Genomic DNA, 19,664 nt, shown 5'->3' on the forward strand with positions numbered 1-19,664 from the left:
GAGATTTCTAGCACAGGAACATAACTCCTGCATTCCTGCATTAGGGTTCCTGAGTCTTGCTGAAAAATGCTACTGCTGCAACTGTTACCACTACTATGAGTTATTATTAAACATTTGCAAAAGAATGCTGAGGTAAAGCCTTTCCCAAATAATTTATTTAAACACATTCATTTCTATCTTTCATTCCTATTCCTTCCCTCTGTCACACCACAGTCAACACTGAAGTGATAAATATCTTCTTAGATTTGTCCTTGTGCTCTTCCTTAATACAATCAGAAGCAGTTACCTGACTGACTATGCATATTTTCTGTACTATGAGTTTTATAGTCTTGGTTTATTAAGCACTGCTAGCTGTAGTTTAGGATGCTGGCATTAATAAAAGGACTCATTTTCTCAGCAGCAAAAAGGGAGAAAATATGCCATAGGAAAGTTTTAAAAGATTTCTACGGGCAAAACCCATGCAACCATAAAAAATAAGAGATAAACTCCAGAGTGCCAGCTTCCAAAGTGCTGCTATGCTTAATGACTGCCCAGTCAAAGGAGTCCTAATAGCTAATGAATGGTGTGTTTTGACTCATTTTACTAGATAGGAATGCAATCTTTTATTCAGATGCCAGGTTTACAGAGGTGAGAGGTACTCTGGGCAGAAGCCTAGAGTAAGGTGAATGTGCCTCTTTAAGCCCCTTTTAATATGACATTGCCTCCTTAGGAGATTCTGAGAGAATCAGGAGCTGTGGCCTGTGGCTACACATCTTCAGCTGGGCTTTCTATCACACTCAGGAGTCAAACTAAACGCAACTGAAGTTATAATCAAAACAGAAGTTGGTGCAGGATATTTGGCCTTTTAGGATGTGCAGATGGCTTCTCTCCAAGGAAAAGGAGTGGAAGAACCACAAATGTTCTGTATGGTCCCAAGCATCTCAGAAGAGACTCTGCATGTCCTTTCTTATTTTAAAAAGACAATGTCATAACAGATCAGAGCAATATGATCTAGATGGGAGACAGGCCATAATAAAGGCAGATAAACTGTCACACTTACGCTCTTGTTAAGATGTAATCCTGTTAGAGTTTCTCTACAATATCATGTCATCTCACATAATTGAAACAAAACTACTCTTGACTGAAATACACCTGTGAGAGTGAAAGCCTCGAGCAGCAGAGCAGCTAATCTTACTGTTTCTGGAAGAGGACAGCATACAATGCAAGCATATGGTACATTTACCATTTTGGATGCATGATAATAGACTACAGGACTTTTCTGGGTTTCACTTTTTATCACCAACTGTTCCAGCCTTGGGGCTGATACCTGGTGAGACTTCTAAATAAATATAGTAATCTGCAACTGCAAAGATTCCTATTGAAAGGTTGTAAGAGTTTGACTCCTAAAGAGAGTTTCTACACTCTTGATCGATGGGGTTCCCATAAGCAGCATTTGGGACATATTATAAACTGCACAGCTGCAGCAGAAGAATGAGCTTTCAGATGCCATGTACTGTTGAATTACATTTCTTGCACATAAGCAGCATTTGGAACATATAAATTGCACAGCTGTAGCAGAAGAACAAGCTTTCAGATGTAATGTACTCCTTAGTTACATTTCTTGCACTTCTGGAAAGGATAGACAGGACTTACATGGCTGAAATAAAGGAAAATAGATTTTTTTAAAGCTGATTCCTGTTCACTGAAACTCTGTTTTCCTGAAGCCCCAACCAATGAGTTTTGATTTGGGCCAACAAAGTGGAAAAATATCATGCTTATGTAACTGCAGTCAAAGACACTGAGATTTACGGATGCTTAGGACTTTTCAAGGTTTATAACCTTCATTTTAGGTTCAAGTACATAAAATGGAGCAACTTTTTTGCAATAATTTAAAACGACATTTAACAAGGCAAGACAACATCATACATTGCAGTATCTTTCATTGCATGCTTTAGAAAGTTGACTCATTTGGTTATAAATCTGAATAATAAATAGTATCAGAGAAGGTGAAAGTTAAAAAGTACACTTTAAAGCAGAAAATACACAACTAAAAACTTATCTGTACTAGAGCTAACAAATTTGTTGAAAAAGCCATTCACAGACAACTCTGTAGGAGAATTAAAAGAAGTACCTAATCTTTATGGTTGCAAAGAAAATGTTCTCCAGCAAAACTGCAATAGTTTTGCCTGAGAATGCGCTGATATCCTAAAACAATACCTTAGCAGATGTGAACCACTTTCATTTAGTGGAATGCTAATTCTGAAGTCTGTTGACAGCACAGTTCACATCATTAACAATATCAAGATGATAGTTTTAGCAAATATATGCCTTACAGCAGGATATCTTGTACTTGTAGGTTACCATACTTATTTAAAAGACTCCCCTCATAAGCTGCTAATTCAGTGTAGTGAGGTGCAATAATCTGGCAGTATACATTAAGTTGGAGGAGAATATACATAATGGCATGCAGAACAGAAGCAGAACATTCCAGAGTATGGTAGGAAATGAAAAAACATAGAGTGTGATTACATAGTAACAGCTTAGATCTACTCTGTTAGGCATCAATGACATAGCTTTCATTAAAGTCAGTGGTTCTGCAAAAGAAAAAAAAAATACTTAAGCAAAAATTTCCAGTAAAATGCTTAAGTTTTAGAATTTGAAACAGATTGTGATTGAAACAAAGACTGGAGTGATTGATCTAGCCTGCAGTGATGTCACTAAAAGTCCTTCAATCACAGCAGTGGCTTTGAATCAATCTATTTCAAGACTACTTAATAGTAATACTAAACCAATGTTTAATATTAATACCTTTTTTTCCAGAATGCCATAAAGAGTACAGCCTTAGAATAGTCTTCTAATGGGCTAGATCTTCCTTATTAAACATTTCATGTTATTCAGATTTTTCTTTTTCTCTTCTTTAACAGGCTGGCTGCATCCAGCAGATAGCTGATATGAGGACTTTGCCGACTGAAGAAAGCTGATTGTAACACCAACAGACTTCAGTGAAAGGAAGTATTGTCCCACCAAGCAATTCACATACAGACACCTTTTGGTAGCTTTAAATTACCTGTTGCTCACCTGCAAAGACACAGCTATTGTTTCTTTCAGCACACATGGAGAAAGGCAACAAAGTTTGTAACCCTGGCTAATAAGACTGTGGCTTTCTTATGAGAAGTAGGAGGTAGGCAAGGATTATTTTATCCTTAGCCTCCAGGACTTTATCTCTTGCCTGAACACTGGACATAAACTAAAGCCAATTCTAATGACCTGAGATTTTGCTACCTGTGCTTTATTATTGTTATCAATTCTTTAATACTTTGGTACTTTATTTCTTTAAATTAGAAATGGGCTCGTGGACTAGCATGTGGCCCACAGATTGGGCTGTTCTCCTGAAATCATGGCTTATCTTTTCCCTGGGGCTCTACATGCAGGTCTCCAAAACTTTGGCCTGTCCAAAAGTGTGCCGCTGTGACCGAAACTTTGTCTACTGTAATGAGCGAAGCTTGACCTCAGTGCCTCTTGGGATACCAGAGGGTGTAACCGTCCTCTACCTCCATAATAACCAAATTAATAATGCTGGATTTCCTGCAGAGTTGCATAATGTCCAGTCTGTGCACACGGTCTACCTATATGGCAACCAATTGGATGAATTCCCCATGAACCTGCCCAAGAATGTCAGGGTTCTCCACCTGCAGGAAAACAACATTCAGACCATTTCTCGGGCTGCCCTAGCTCAGCTCTTGAAGCTGGAAGAGCTGCACCTGGATGACAATTCCATCTCTACTGTTGGTGTTGAGGATGGCGCATTTCGGGAAGCTGTCAGCCTCAAGCTTCTGTTCTTGTCCAAGAATCACCTAAGCAGCGTACCAGTAGGCCTTCCAGTGGACTTACAAGAACTTCGAGTAGATGAAAACCGAATTGCTGTCATTTCAGACCTGGCCTTCCAGAATCTTACCAGTTTGGAGCGTCTGATTGTGGATGGCAATCTCCTTACTAATAAAGGCATAGCTGAAGGTACCTTCAGCCATCTCTTCAAGCTCAAGGAATTCTCAATAGTACGGAATTCACTAACCTACCCTCCTCCTGATCTTCCAGGTACACATCTACTAAGGCTCTACTTGCAGGACAACCAGATAACCCATATACCACTTACAGCCTTTTCAAACCTCCACAAGCTGGAGCGTCTTGATATTTCCAACAATCAGCTTCGGATGTTGGTAAAAGGGGTATTTGATAATCTGCACAACCTGAGGCAACTCACTGTGAGGAATAATCCCTGGTTGTGTGACTGCAGTATTAAATGGGTCACTGAATGGCTCAAATTTATTCCTGCTTCCATCAATGTACGGGGTTTTATGTGCCAGGGACCAGAACAGGTCCGAGGTATGGCAGTCAGGGAGCTCAATATGAATATGTTGTCATGCCCCACCACCACCCCTAGTCTGCCACTTGTCATCACTCCAGCCTCAGCTACAACCATGCCAACTACATTGGTTCCCACCTCATCAGTTCCTCCCCCAAGTAGCAAATATAATCCTCTCACTCCCACAATAGCCACACTCCCCACTGTGCCTGACAGGGAGGACAGAGAAAAGGTGACACCTCCCGTATCTGAACGGATTCAACTGTCCATCCATTTTGTGAATGACACTTGCATCCAAGTTAACTGGATGTCTCTTTTTACCGTGATGGCGTATAAACTCACATGGGTAAAAATGGGCCACAGTCTGGTAGGAGGAATTGTTCAGGAGCGAATAGTTAGTGGTGAGAAACAACATTTAAGCTTGGTAAATCTGGAGCCCAGATCCACGTATCGGATTTGTTTAGTTCCACTGGATGCATTTAACAATTACCGAACTGGAGAAGACACTGTCTGTTCAGAAGCCACAACCAAGGCTTCCTATTTAAACAATGGCAGCAACATCCCCTCCAGCCATGAGCAGACGACTTCTCAGAACCTGGGCTCCCCATTTCTGCTGGCAGGGTTGATTGGGGGTGCAGTGATATTTGTCCTCGTGGTCCTGCTCAGCATTTTTTGCTGGCACATGCACAAAAAGGGGCGTTACACCTCCCAGAAGTGGAAATATAACCGAGGCCGTCGGAAAGATGACTACTGCGAGGCAGGGACCAAGAAGGACAACTCCATCCTGGAGATGACGGAAACCAGCTTCCAGATTGTCTCCTTAAATAATGATCAGCTCCTTAAAGGAGATTTCAGACTGCAGCCCATTTATACCCCAAACGGGGGCATTAATTACACAGACTGCCACATCCCCAACAACATGCGATACTGCAACAGCAATGTCTCAGATCTGGAGCACTGTCATACGTGATAGTGAGGGGAGATGGGGGTACCTAGGACAAAGAGCAAAAACTCTGGAAAAAATAAACCCTCCAATAACAACGAAAAAATTACATTTGATAAATGTTACACAGATGCATTTATGCATTTGAATACTCTGTAATTTATACGGTGTACTATATAATGGGATTTAAAAAAAGTGCTATCTTTTCTATTTCAAGTTAAATGCAAATGGTTTTGTAACTCTTTGCTTTTTAAATCTTTAAAAAATATTGCTAAGTACTGTACAGGGTTGTACAATAAGAACCCAATGTCATGGCAAAGGAAAGAATGACTCATTCTTCAAACATTAACCACTTTGCTGTCGAAGCTGTCTGAGGGATCTAAATTCTTAGGTGTCCTGTAGTACAGGAAAATAAGTGCATATTAAAACAGGGTCACTAGGAATAGACAAAGGCAATTCAGATAAAATGGGTACAACTCTTTTGACTCAAACACATAAGTTGCTGTTGAGCTTCAAACAATTTGAAATTATTCTGTTCCCCCTTATCAGTTTTCTATTTCCTACCTCCAAGTAAAAGCTGGAGTTCTGAGTGCTACTAGAAAGACCGTTTTTGGTTTGATTAGTTTTTCCCCAATATACTTGGAATAGGAAAGGTAGGCAGAACTCAGTGCCAAACTCAAAGTGACCTTGATTCCTATTTGCAAAAGCTACTCTGAAAATGTTCCCCCAAAGTATATACTTTTAGTTAGAATCTATTTCTGATTTTCATTATGATTAAGAAGCTTTAGGCATTCTCTGACCGTTCTCAGTGGGAGATGAAGGTTGTCAGTATGTAACAGATAACTGTCATTAAGTTGCACCTCTCTTTAATAGAGCAGCATTTGTTGACACAGCATGTTCAGGTAAGGCGTGAATAAGGGAAATTCTCAGCTCCGTAGAATTCTTTTAGAATTTGCAATCTAAAAGTGCAAATTACTGAGAACATGATACAAAATATGATGTCAATGGAAAGGTTGCCATTTACTTTTATGGTTCAAGCCCTGTTTGATTTAGGAATCTGAGTTCAGTATGGAGAAGTAAGAAAAACAAAGAAATAAACAAACAGAGAGAACAAAGAAGAAAGGGACTTTTTTTTAATTACTGGAAAGGCTTCCAGGCCTATTATGAACTGAAATATATTCAGCAGGGGAAATTGTGTGTAAATTCTGTCTGTTTTTTTTTTTTCATTTTTTTTTCCATGGAGTGTATAGAGATGGACATTAACTAAGTATTTGATTAGCTGAGGAATTTTGAGAACACAAGTACACTCTGTCCCTCCAAATTACCCTTCTTTTATCTTAAGCTTTTTGGAAGTTTTCCACAATGATCTGTACTTTAAAAGCAGTAGGTGGGCTTAGAATTTGCTCTTTTATTCCCTCACATTCTTCAGCTGGAATTGCTTCTGCGTCCTTGAGCTTTACATGCACTATGCAAAACATCATGCTTATTTTAAACCATGATGCTGCTCTCAAAATTATATAAAGTTCCAGCAACTCCACTGACTCTGTGGCTGCCAAAAGATCTGGATTTCTTGCCAGCTCAGTGGTGGATTTTAATTCTTTTTCTTTTCAGTTTGTTTGTTTTTTAATGTGGCTCACTTTCTCCTGAGCTTTGGGACAAAGCAAAAGTTCACAACAAGGAGGAAAAAAGAGAGATAAAACTTTCCTGAGGGAGCAGGGAACCAAAGAGAAAACTTTTTCTGGTGACCAGCTAGGGACAAGGAAAAGTCAATAGAAGTAGACTGGAAGTAAAGGCTGAAGCATTGTCACTATGGAATGCTTAGATTTTTCACTTTATGAGGCTGCTTATGTTGGGAGAGAGGTTTTTAATCCTTTCCTTTGCTTATTTCACTCCATCCGTTCTTGAACCCCGGCAATCTATGAGTGTGCAGTTTCTCAAATCGCATGATAACACTCATTTGCTGCAATGGCAAAATGAATCCAATTGTTTGGTGACAGATGGCAAAGTACAGTCATTATGTAAGGAACTGCATCCTCCCCCAACACCTTTTATACTCACAGTTTGAAATTTCACTCTATATTCTGTATATTTGCTATTTTCTCCAGCTATAACAGGTATTTTAGGCAACCTGTGTGGCTACTGTAATAGTAAAGTCACTGAAATTTTGCTGAATAAAGGCTGCCATATGATTTCACATGGTGTAATTCTAGGTAGACATGTCTATGCAAAGTGTTTTCTCTGTGACCTGTTTACTCAAGAGTATGGTGAGAAGGTTGATACTTTTGTTTTGTTTGTTTGATAATACTTTAGCTTCCAAAACCCATAAGACAAGCAGCAAATAGTTGTGCTTCTGCACGCTTCCATTGCAAGCTGGATACATAACAGTTTGTTTGAGATTAGGCAGAGCCAGAGATTCCCATGAGGTGTAGAGGTGGTATTTAATTTCACTAAAATAACTAGCTGTACATTTGATTTCAAAAGGCATCCTTCAAATGTACATGCACACTAGCATTTCATACTTCAATGACTGATGCTGGAGGAATCCTTATCCTCCTCGATGAACATAATCTGTTCTAGGCCTCAGGATACCATAGTTTCAAGACGACCTAGGTGCCCTATTTGTAGCAAATGACTTATTCAGGAAATTCAGCTGTACGGTACATGAATGATCCACAAGCCCAAACTGATGACAACAGAAGTGGTTAGTGACCTAATAAGGTGAAAATAGGAGGCATTCATAAACTATTTGGTTTGATCTTGGATGATTAGATGTATATACATATATGTGGAGCATTACTGGGTTACCTAGATCAAAAATCAAAGTGATTATAAAGATAGCATAGTTTATGCTTCTTTTCAGTATGAAGAAGAACGTATATATTTGTATGGGATACTGACAAAGTTCCTTTTCTAAAATTACACTTTTTAAAAAAAGTAACATGCTAAACCACTTATACCAAAATTTATGGAGAGAACTGGGAGCACTGTCTAAACAAATTCATAGTTGTAGTCAAGCAAAAGATCATATTTTACATTGGAAGAATGTTTCTTCCAATTCTAATTGCTATCCAAATGCAAAACAGTTCATGGACTTCAACCTACAGCAGAGTTTGGGAAGTTTCAAACAAAGTGTCAGAGTCACACAAACAGCTGAGACTTCTTTTCAGGACACATCTAAATAAGTAGAAAATGGACAGTTTGCACTAAGAAAGATATTTGGAAGAAGTCTGGACAAAGTTTGGAAAAATTATTATGGACAACTATCTTTTGATGATGTAAAATTAAAGTTATATCAGTAGCTTTTTCTTTGGGCTTCGTAAAAATGGGATCATCTTTACTTAGTGCAAACACAGATACTAACTAAAGGGAACTACGGAGCAGAAGCCCCAATTGTGTGCATATACAACCCATCAGAAATTCCAGAATGTTCACTTGCAGGTCCTAATTTGCACAGGTTTGTTGGACCTGTGGGCAAAGGAGTGGTCCACAGACAAAATTTGACCCATCTTTCATTGTATACCTCTAATGGCTGACATAAGTGTATGAAAGAGTTGGTGAGAAAGTTTAAGTGAAATTATGTTAAACCATTATCACAACAATGTCATGTCCAGTGCTTTGGTTCCATTTGAAGACTTATTTACAAGCAGGTCCCCATTTTCACAGGTTCTGTGACTATAACAAGTGTTCCTTGCCTATGAGCAGAAGCAAACACTTGATGGATGCAGGGACTTTATGTTAAAAGGTTTTCACTGGAGACATTATTATTGAATTTCTTCATAAGAATATTTAGGGGTTAGGTTTTTTGGACTGAAAATATATTAGGCGTTTTCCCTGCTGGCCAATAAGAAAAATAAAATGAATGTGACATAAAGGAGAAAAATGAAATAGTTTACGCTATTTGATACTAGAATAGCTCTACTATTTTTTTTTATCAATCATTTTCTCTTTTCATGAGAAAAAAAATCTCCCTCTGGGAAAAGTATTTATTTTAATTTGCAAGTGAAGAACTTTATGCATATCTTATTATTGGTATAATTTTCAAAGGTCTGCATGAGACACTTTATTAACGACATTGCAGTGAAAGTTCAGTCTCAGCTTTTGACAGTGAAGTGGTTAATTCCCATTGAATTCTTCATTTATAGTATTCCTTCACCTTAAATTCTAACAAGGAGATATTAAAATTTTTCTTTAGAACATAAGAATAACGGTTTTACTTATGACTTATCTTTCCAGCTCAGTGGAAAAACAAAACAGAAACGAGTGCCAAAACTAAAAGTTACTGGCTCTGAGCCTCATCAAATCCTGCCTGATGCTCTCTCCTAAACACAGAGATAATCCTAGGAAGTTGATGATCACTCCTTCCCTGAACTCTACTGAACAGGGCATTTGGCATGCCAGATGATACTAGAGGCAATTTTGAACCATTTGGCATTAAACTTTTGTACAGCATAGAATGTCTTTTTTTTCAAAAGGACACTGGTTAGTAGTCCACCTGGAAAACTAGTACAAAAGAGGTTTGGCAAGCTTTTATTATACTGGGGCTCTGTGAAAATGTGCCTCATGAGAGCTGAATTCTGATCCTCTCAGAAACAGATAAGCTACTAAACAAATTGTTATGATCACTTGGTCCCAAATATATGAAGATGATCTTTCATAAAATTGATTTTAACTGAGACATGCACATTTGATTCTGTTCTGTGTTTGGTATATTTTCTATCTTTAATATGGAAAAATAGATGGTTTGAAGTTTGCATTATCTGTTTCCTGCAATCTGCCATGTTGCACGCATTGTTAACTTCAAAACCTCACTATACACTATATATTATCTTGTTGACATACTCAGTAAAGAGTTATTTAAAAAAATACAAAAATCCTTCTGTATTTATATGAGCAAATTAACTAAAATGAGGAGGTGAATATCTGAAAGGGAAAAAAGAAAGACAAAATATCAAAATTCCATATTTTTGCATGTCCTATGTAAAACACATTTGCATGTCCTATATATTCTGTCCACCCTCTCTTCAAAATCTAATAGACAAATTTTTTCATCTTCTATCTTTCAAAGAGTTAACCCATCTGTTACTTCAGTTTCTGAGATTTAATCTTATCTGTGTAAGATTATTTCATTTTGATAAGCATATAGGAAAGCACTGTAAGAGAAGAAAAGATTGTAATCAAGTGTTTTAAATTAGTAGGTACACATAAGGAACTCTGCATACATTTATACCAAATATAAATATGTGGAAGCTGTGATTAGTATACTTAAGAAGTTGCTTAGTCATTTGATAAATGCAATTTACAGTCATTCTTGTCAATCTTAAACCTGCCTTTTACCTATTATTATCTATTTACTCTATTTCTATGAAAAGAAATGTGAAATTTTTTCCAATTTTCCCTTCAAAATTGTTCTGGAATCTTCAGAATGCACAACATTCAGACATGGGCCTTAATAAATTTTTGTATACCTTATACCTAATATATATGGTAATATATACAGTATGTATAAAGAGATGCTTTAGGTACTTAGAAGAAAGATTTCCCTCTTCTAGTAATATATACAAGAACTAATTTTGGATCTTGACAGGGCCTGAAATACTGAATCTTAGAAGCTGTGTCATTTCAAAGCTTAGAAATGTGACGTTATTGAGTGTCACAGCTCCTCTATAAATTATCTCTTTCTTTATCTTAACCCTGAAAATGAAGTAAAACTGATGATGACTGCTGCACAATTCATTCACATCTACACTGTCCTTACACTTCTTTGAACTTGCGATTTCCTCTGAGCCAGCTCAGAACCTTTTAACAAAGTTACTTTCTTATCTTACCATGGGACTGTGGAGAACAGAAGTAAAGTAAACAATAAGTGCTGGTGAGCATTTAGATATTTCTGACAAAAAATAGTTGCAAAATCATCTTTGCATCATAATTTTCAAGCAATGATTTTGTTCTCTCTCTCAAAAAAATGTTGACAAACAGACTGCTTCATCAGATAATCTTTGAATAGCTCCAAATGATTGATCTTAGTAGTAAAAAAACTTCAAAATGCATTTACTTTTTATAGTTCTAAGGTGATTAGTGTGTCTGTCAGTTATATGGAGCTGTTCATGCACATGTGCATGTGTGTAAAAGTTCCTGGAGCTATGTATAGAGACCCCCCAAAGCAAGTATATGTAGGGGTAATTTTTTCAGTATTTTTTTAGTCAAAATTTTTCAATATTTCACTTTTAAAAATGTTCTTCTATCTAAGAAGAATTATGGCACCATATGGAGACACTACATTTGGTCATTAAAGCATGAAACACAAATTTTAATTCTAGTTGAAGCACTCCACTGTCAGAGAAACTTAAATTAAGAGTCACTAGAATACTTATATTATGCGGGTAGAAACATGCACACATTTGATTTCTTTTTTATTAATTTGCATTCCTAAAACAGATGAGTACACTCTTAGTGTGAATCCTAGCCCCACTAATCTCACTTATAAATCAGAATATTTATATGAATAATATGTATATATATCAGAGGGATATTAAACCAGCCAGTGTGATACACTATACAACATGTAGCACTGCATCCCTATATAAAATGAATCAAATCACTAAGTAAGGCAGTATGCCTACATATCACATTATAAGCTTGATAGCTTTTTTTCGAAGGCCAGGGGAGAAGTGAAACACAAACACTGTACAGAAAATGGGGAAGAAAAATACATATTGAGCAACATTGTCCAAGGCACACAAAGTATGGGCATTTGAAGCCACAAAGAGGCCACTAAGCATGACAAGAACATATACATTGTATGCTTATATTGTCATAGCTTGACTAAGTCCTAAGTGATTGCAAAAATGCATATATGAATATGAAGAGTTTATAGTATAGTTATACTATAGCTGGGACATCTCATTCAGAGTAAGAAGAATCTTGATCCCGTGCACTGGGCCTACTGTTTGCCTTACACTGTGTAGAGCAGATTCATATACACAAGGAAGTAATTTTATTCTCACAAGGATTTTGGAGAACAAAAGTCATATTGTCTACACAATCCTGTTTTTCTAAGCGTAGAATGCCTTGAAGAATGAAGAAAGTATATAAACTGTATGGTAGATCCAGCTCAAATCTACTTGTGTATTTACAGCTTTAACATGCTCTGTGCAAAAGCAAGAAGTCTCAGTGATGAACAGTTAGGGTGCTAAGGTGGACACAACTCATCTTGAAAAGCACAATTGCCAGAATGATTCCATTAAAATGGCCTATTTCTTGAACAAAATCAGTATTTCCACTGCTATAGACATTGAACAGGTGATCACATGAGAGAAATAAAATTATTTATGTTGGGGAGAGAAGAATATCTCTAAAGAATGGAATGCTGCATTTTTTTCTTCTTTGAAATTATGTGCTTGTAATGAAAGAAAGGTAGATTTTGTTCTGTGAATATGTAATATAATAATCATGGACAGAATATACAGATGCTCCCCTTTACTGAATGAGTATACACATGAGAAAAGACACACACATACACATTTGTGAGATGATTTTAAATTTACCTTACAATCCACTTCTAATACATATACAGTATTCCAGAACAATGAAATCCTTTCTTATTAGATAGAAATGACTGCAATCCCTTTCAAAATACAATCAAGGAAATGTGATAAAATGGCAGTCTAATTACAGAAAAGGCACAGTACTTTTTCAAACAGCTTTAGCAGTGGTTAACAAAAATAAAATAAACAAAAAAAAAAAAAGAAGAAAAGACTCGCACACTAAAATAGCTTTGTATTTATACTTGTGTGATACCTCCTTCCAGATTTCTAACCCACTCAATTGAATGTCAAACTATGGTTTGGCTTGAAAGTCAAATGACCCAAATGACAGTGTTGTAAGCCTATCCTGGTATATCTTTACAAACTGATTTGTACATTCACAGTTCAGGAAACAATATGGAGTTCATTGCTCTCTGCCTTACAATGCTGATGATAAGATTTTCCCCATTAAAGAATCATGTTACGAAAATTTGTGAGTTGGTGTGAAGTCAAGTACTGCAGTATAAGTTAATGTGAACAACTTCATTTATTCAAGCAGGGGATATCATGTCTTTGTAAGGACTGCAGAAGCAATGCATGCACATTAGCCATTTTCAGAAAAACCTTTCTCATCAGTATTGAACATTACTCCTAGCTGCCAAAAAGCACTTATGACTTAACAAGCATATATGACTTAGAAAAATAAATAAATGGAAACCTGAAAAAGGGGAGACATTCCAATGATTATAGTTATTCTAACATTGTACAATTGAGTACTTTAAGCAAATAAAAATTCTCATAAAGGTGTTGAAGCTTTTTATATCAAAGGTTCCTACTAAGCACATATTCTAACTATATCCCATTCACAAGTGATGAGTCTAGGCAGCTTTTCACTTACATTTGCATTGTAGGCTAGTCTTGAAGTCAATCATTTCTTTTTTGGCTGAGTACAGTAGTCATGCTGGTAACTTGAGCTGGGAACACTGGATAAATTGAGATTTGTGGTTATAGGAACATCATGTTTATAGGTTCAATTATTACAGATTATCATCAGTAGCTGCACAAAGAGAAGGGGAGAAATGGTTTCTTCTTCCTCGGCCACGCACATCAGACTGGCTGCTGTAATGACCAGGGAGGAAGACAGCTACTTCACAGAGACATCCCTAAAATAACAAGGTGTCTAGAACAGAAGGGAAGTAATTGGACTCACAGCACTTCTTTTTGCTGACAAGAAAGCTGGAAACTGTAAAGCTGGAGCATTTCATAAGGGGACTCAGGAAATTACTGGCCCTCTGCAGCACGATATGGGACCTTTGGCCAGTACTGGACCCCATTTAGGTACCTTCAGTGATGTATGTCCTCTTGGAGGTCTATACCAAAAAGCACAACCCAATCTTATAAAAGCAGGTGAGGACCTGGGTTTTATTTCATTTTGTGGGCCTTTAATAGCCATTTCCTGGAAGTTCTGGAATTCTAGGCTCAGCACTAAATTCAAGATAGAGTATATGACCAGTCAAGTTTGGAAGGTCAAATTTTTAATGATTCTCCTTTTAGCAATGCAATTATTAATAGCTGCATGACAAACTAAATTCTAAACCACAGCAGATGCAATCAGCAGTTTAGAGGTAAGACTGGAGATCTACTGAAGGCCCCTCTTACCTTCAGTTTAAATGGTTCTTATTATTCTCCATTATTCCTTGTCCAATTAATCCCTTTCTAAACATTTGAAACTAAACAGCTAGTACTGTTGTTTATATGTCACAATACAAGGAAAAAGTTTCTACAGAGCCATTATGCATGCAACTCTGATGAAAGATTACCCAGCAAAGCTAGAGAGAGGCTGTCAGTGTGAACCATTTGTCATAAGGTAATGATTTCTTGCTGTGGTATCAATTCAATTCATATCCAGAATATGAAGATACAGAGGCACCAATCTCACAATTTCCCTTGCATTTACATCAGTTCTACTATACATCAACCTTCTCTAGCATGATTGGCTTAGAGGACAGTTTCTGCTTGCTGACATTACAAGATAAAGTCATTCATACATGGTTACATTTAAGACTAAAAACATGAAAAGAAAATCTGTTTTCTGACTGCCTGTATTTTTAGGCTGCTGTAGAAGTAATTTGCTGTTTCTTTCTACTGCATTACTTGTCTTTCACTCATTTTTACACATGCAAAAGACACACTGACACAAGCACACTGTATTTATACATATATATCTACTCACACATACATACAAACATATATGCAGATATATGCTATGTATTTCTATATGTATAAATATGGATTAGTTCAACCTTGTACAGATCCTTTGCTCTGGACTTACGTGTCATTTCAGTTCCACTCAAGCTTCACAAAGCCAGCATAGGTGTAGAATATCACTAATTTTTTTTAAAGAACTGTGTTATCAGTATTAGTGAGAGCATATTTTTAATAATGGGTGTGCTTTGACACCCCATGCACTACAACTTGAATAATACAGAGAAGATGAATATAGCCCATGAAAGTGGATGCTATGCACATTCTGAAATATACTTTCCAATGCACAAAGCACATCTGAGGAGTCAGTTTATAGCAGGACAATTATGTGTGGTTGTTAAACTATATGCAGAAGAAGATGTAGGAAAAGGCAATATGTTACTAAAACCCAGTATGAATAAACAGGAAAAAATGATGTTTCTACAACATCAGTTTTAGGGTTAACTTTCTCTCTGCCATTTTCTTCTCTGCCACCTATTTTTATTGTCCTGTATATGCCAGTTTTTCCTTCTCATGTAGACTGTCTTCCAGCTCACTCTTCACCTTCTGCTTCATGAAGAACTTTTTGTTGTTATATGAGAGTGTTGTTGGATGCCCAAAATGAGGGCTTCTCTCATGAGTGAGGGGACTTATTTGTATGTAGCAACCTGGAATGGTCAGTGTCCTTCTTAGTTGCCCACCTCATATTGCCACTTGTCCTCCTCACTGTTTCAAAAAAAAAGATCTTGCTGAGACTAGCCACCTAGCTACTGTGCTATTACAGGAAGAAATAGTAATTCACAAGCATTTGCTAGGAGACATTCTTGTAGTGTTCTATTTTAGAAGATCTATATTTGCAACAAATATGCGGGGGAATATCCGTCTGTGCTGCAACAGCACCTTTTCTTTTGTTCCCTGACATGCCACTTGCATTTAGCTGATGAAATGAAATATGAAAAATCCACCCTTTGTTTCTCTTGCTTTTGTCATTCATATATGATTTAGGTGTCCTGAGCCCATAATGAGTAGACATAAACAATCATTTCTCAATCACTGGGAGCTGGAGCTGCTAGTGTAGTCTCAGTGAACATGTGTTTGGGCCTGTGATGGCCTAGAAGTCCTCTAAGCTCAGTACATAGCTCCAGTGATCTATACTTCCCCATTCCTGTGGGATAACTCTGATGTAGAAACAAGAGTATTTCCACTGAGATCCACAAAGCCATCCCACCCCTTCCTGAGGTCATAAATTGAAAGAAAAGCATTTTTCCTCTCAGGCGAAGGAGGAGGTGAGGATAATGGTCATGCTGTCTACCCATTTCCCCCCCAAAAAAAGAGACAAGTCATCCACGGACTGCTCTAAAAACTAATTCCTTCGCCAAGTACACATTGTGGCCTTGTGCTAACTAGACCCTGTACTCTACAGTCCCTCCCAGCTGTTGGATAGCAGTGCTCTCCTTCCGCCAAATATGTTAACTCTGTGGTTAAAATGTCTCCTGTTTGTGCTTCCACTGTAGTTCCAAAGATTCAGAGATTCTGCTCTGTATCATACACAAAGAGATGCTACAGAACAAAGTATATACTTTTTGTATAAGGGATTTTTTGAAATAGTATTTTTCTCTTCTCCCCAATTCCTATGCCTCCTATAGGCAACAAGAAAACAAAGCCTGAATTTAAATTCTGTAAAGCTGGTGAAATCAGCTATTTCAAAAGCAGAGAATGCCAGGCTGTGGGAGAACCTTGATTCTTCCTCTGTGCTTAAATGCGTTTTACTGTAATTTTTAATTGTTTATTTATGTACTGTGTTTTTTGATAGGACTCCTGCCTCATTCATTGTTCAAGATGGAAACAAAGCAGGGCAGGGTATTTCATGGAGAGCTGTGAACCTGATATTTCCCACTCTTAAATATCTGTCTTGGCAATTTAAATAATATTTTAATACGGATTTTCAGGGTTTGTTTTTAACCCACAATATTGAATAGACATTGCTGAATTTCTCTCTCATATTCAGAAATACAAAAGCATACAAAACATACACAATTATTAGCTACCTCCATTGTTTTCCAGCTACAGATCATTCTTGCTTAGCAAATGAAATGCTAGTTCTCCTCTTAGTTTCTGAAGTTTCTATAACTGACTTTATTCTGAACTCCAAAGGTAATGTAATATTTGTGAAAAAATAGAGAGAATAGAGGTTTGAAAGATAGAAACTGTGCTAGTACAAGATACATTTTAGATAAATATGGACTCAGACATAAAAATACTATTCAGATCTGGGATATTTAGATATAATAGAGGTAAAGATAAAGATAAATAAGATACCTGTATCTGAACAATGTTTCGTATCTGTGGGATTTAATTAGGGTTATTGTTTATTTTAAGTGCCTGAATTAATAGACTATGGATAATTTTCTGCCTGGGTCAAGAAAAAAATAATATCTGATACATATATTTGCCAATATTTTTTTTTTGAATCACTCTTTTTTTTTCTTCCAATGATATCAGTGTCTGCTAAGTTACAGCAGTTTTGGAAAACTGCATGTCTGTCAGTTAAAACAAAACAAAATTTCACAGCAAACATTCCTCTGGCTTGTTATAGAAGATAAAGAGAAATCGTTTAGAGATAAATTTTTGCATGCCCCTATAATCCAGCAAACAGAGTTTGATCAGAAGATAAGATTGATCTGTGAGTTTCCAAAGCTGATCTTAATTTGAAATTGTGCAGAAAGCATTGTCAGATGATGGCCTTAACTGCATTGATTCTAAAAGATGACATGCACTCATTTGGATTTAGCTTTTGACAGCTGCTGAAGAATGAGATTGAAATAACAGTAGCAAATAGAGAAGTTACGAGTAAAAACACTAACAGCATTATTGTTGATACTGAGTACTATATGTCTGAAATAACAAGAATTTCCTTATGTTAGAATTTATTGCTTGCTGTAAAATACAGTTGTATTTTCTAATGAACATTACAGCCTTCACAATTTTATATACAGGATATTTCTCCTAATTATTTAAAAATTGTGTTTCGGAAAACATCCACTTTAGAAAAGTCTATCCATCATGCTGATTTCTAGCCCTTTGGTGTATAAACTGTTTCCAGCCCTGATAGGTCTTTGGTATTGCTCTCTCTTTGATTTGTTGGCAAGTTTTTTCCTTTTATTTTTCCTGCTTGGCTGCCCTGTCTGGAGCAGATCATACAGAATACATGGCATATTCTTTCATGTGTTGGTGCTTCTCAGCAGAGCTGGAGAGGTGGGGAGAGAAAAAAATCTGATGGACCCTTTCAGTCCCCTGATGGCGACCCCAGCAGGGTCTCAGCGGTGCCTTGAAGGGGCAGGATCAGACCAGTGTGATGGGCCGTCTCCAGGCCGCAGGGGTACTACTTGCCACGTGTCTCTGCGACTCGCTCTGGCACGCTTGAATCAGCAAATGGGTCCCTGCTGAATGAGCTGCAGGGTGTTTATGACCCCTTTGGGCAACATGAATGGCACAGAGGAGACTTAAACCCAAGTTGTGAATTTTGCTCCGTATTCTGCAGTTCATATTCACTTACGACATGCACTCTGTTCTTCAAAAATCGTTAGGGCCGTAAGTTAAACTGACAAAACCAAAAGCTTTTGGAGCTTTTGGGGAAATTTGGAATCAATGCTAAAAGCTCTAGTTTTTACATATTATATAATTTATATTCATATTTTTGAATTATTATCCTTTAAGAGCATGTGAATGCATCTCTTTTTAATAAAGATATTATCAAACTGCATGGAGTTTGCATGGGAGTTTAAAAGGGCTGGAACAGTCTGTGGATACTATTACAGCCTTCTTCAGAGAGAATTATTCTAACAGCTTCAGCAAGTGCTGGACTGAATCCTGAGTGCAGAAGCACACCTTTAGCCAAAAACATGCTAAATCCACTGTCGGATTGGAATAACTTCTGTGGAAGGCCAGCTAGGTCAGTTAGGGTTTCTTCTGTGAATCTGCATACAACATTCTAGCTGGATTCTAGCCTTCGGTGTGATCTAGGGCATAGAAAACAGAAATTCTGACACCAGAGTGCTAATGATCCTGAGTCTGCAAACATGCTGATTTTCGCTTATAATGGGACAAATGATACATCCTTCACTGACCTGCTTGAGATAAGCACCATGTAAAAGTGAGATGTCTTTGCTGTATCATTTCTATTGAAAAACATTTAATTCACCTAGATGCATGTTAGAAGGAGATAAGAATCTTGCTTACCATTTTAGCAGAGAGATTTCAATTGACTCATATATGGGCTCCACAGGATTACAAGAGTCATGCAAGCTTCAGTGGAATATTGTCACAATATCCACATTTATGCTTAAAATCATATAGGTGAAAAGGAAATGAAGTTTGTATGTAAAGCCAAGAATTCATTATTAGGACAAGCAAAATCTTAACAGTCTAATCAAAGAGTTAGTTGAGATCTGTTACAGAAAAAGATGAAAATAAAGAAAATAAAGAAGAGGATAAAAATACAGAAAAAACCTTCAACAATAATAATAATAATACAGTTAAAACTGTTGCGAATACACTTTCTAGTTTCTACCCCTTTTTCTGGTATGCTCTTCCTTCCACTGCCCCTCAGGAT

At 37.1% G+C, this 19,664-nt stretch overlaps 1 protein-coding gene across 7 annotated transcripts in view; it reads left to right on the forward strand.

Annotated features, from left to right (window-relative positions):
- Positions 1 to 7,479, forward strand: part of FLRT2 (fibronectin leucine rich transmembrane protein 2) — a 61,900-nt gene extending 54,421 nt beyond the window's left edge. For all 7 annotated transcript variants that reach the window (XM_067296892.1, XM_013940626.2, XM_013940628.2 and 4 more), the window contains one exon: positions 2,904 to 7,479. In XM_067296892.1, the coding sequence (XP_067152993.1) occupies positions 3,324 to 5,312 (1,989 nt within the window). In that variant the 5' untranslated portion in view covers positions 2,904 to 3,323 and the 3' untranslated portion in view covers positions 5,313 to 7,479. The remainder of the gene's footprint in view (positions 1 to 2,903) is intronic.
- The last annotated feature ends 12,185 nt before the right edge of the window (positions 7,480 to 19,664 follow it).

The sequence above is a fragment of the Apteryx mantelli genome, chromosome 4 (genome assembly GCF_036417845.1).
Source record: "Apteryx mantelli isolate bAptMan1 chromosome 4, bAptMan1.hap1, whole genome shotgun sequence".
In the NCBI taxonomy this organism is placed as follows: Eukaryota; Metazoa; Chordata; class Aves; order Apterygiformes; family Apterygidae; genus Apteryx; species Apteryx mantelli.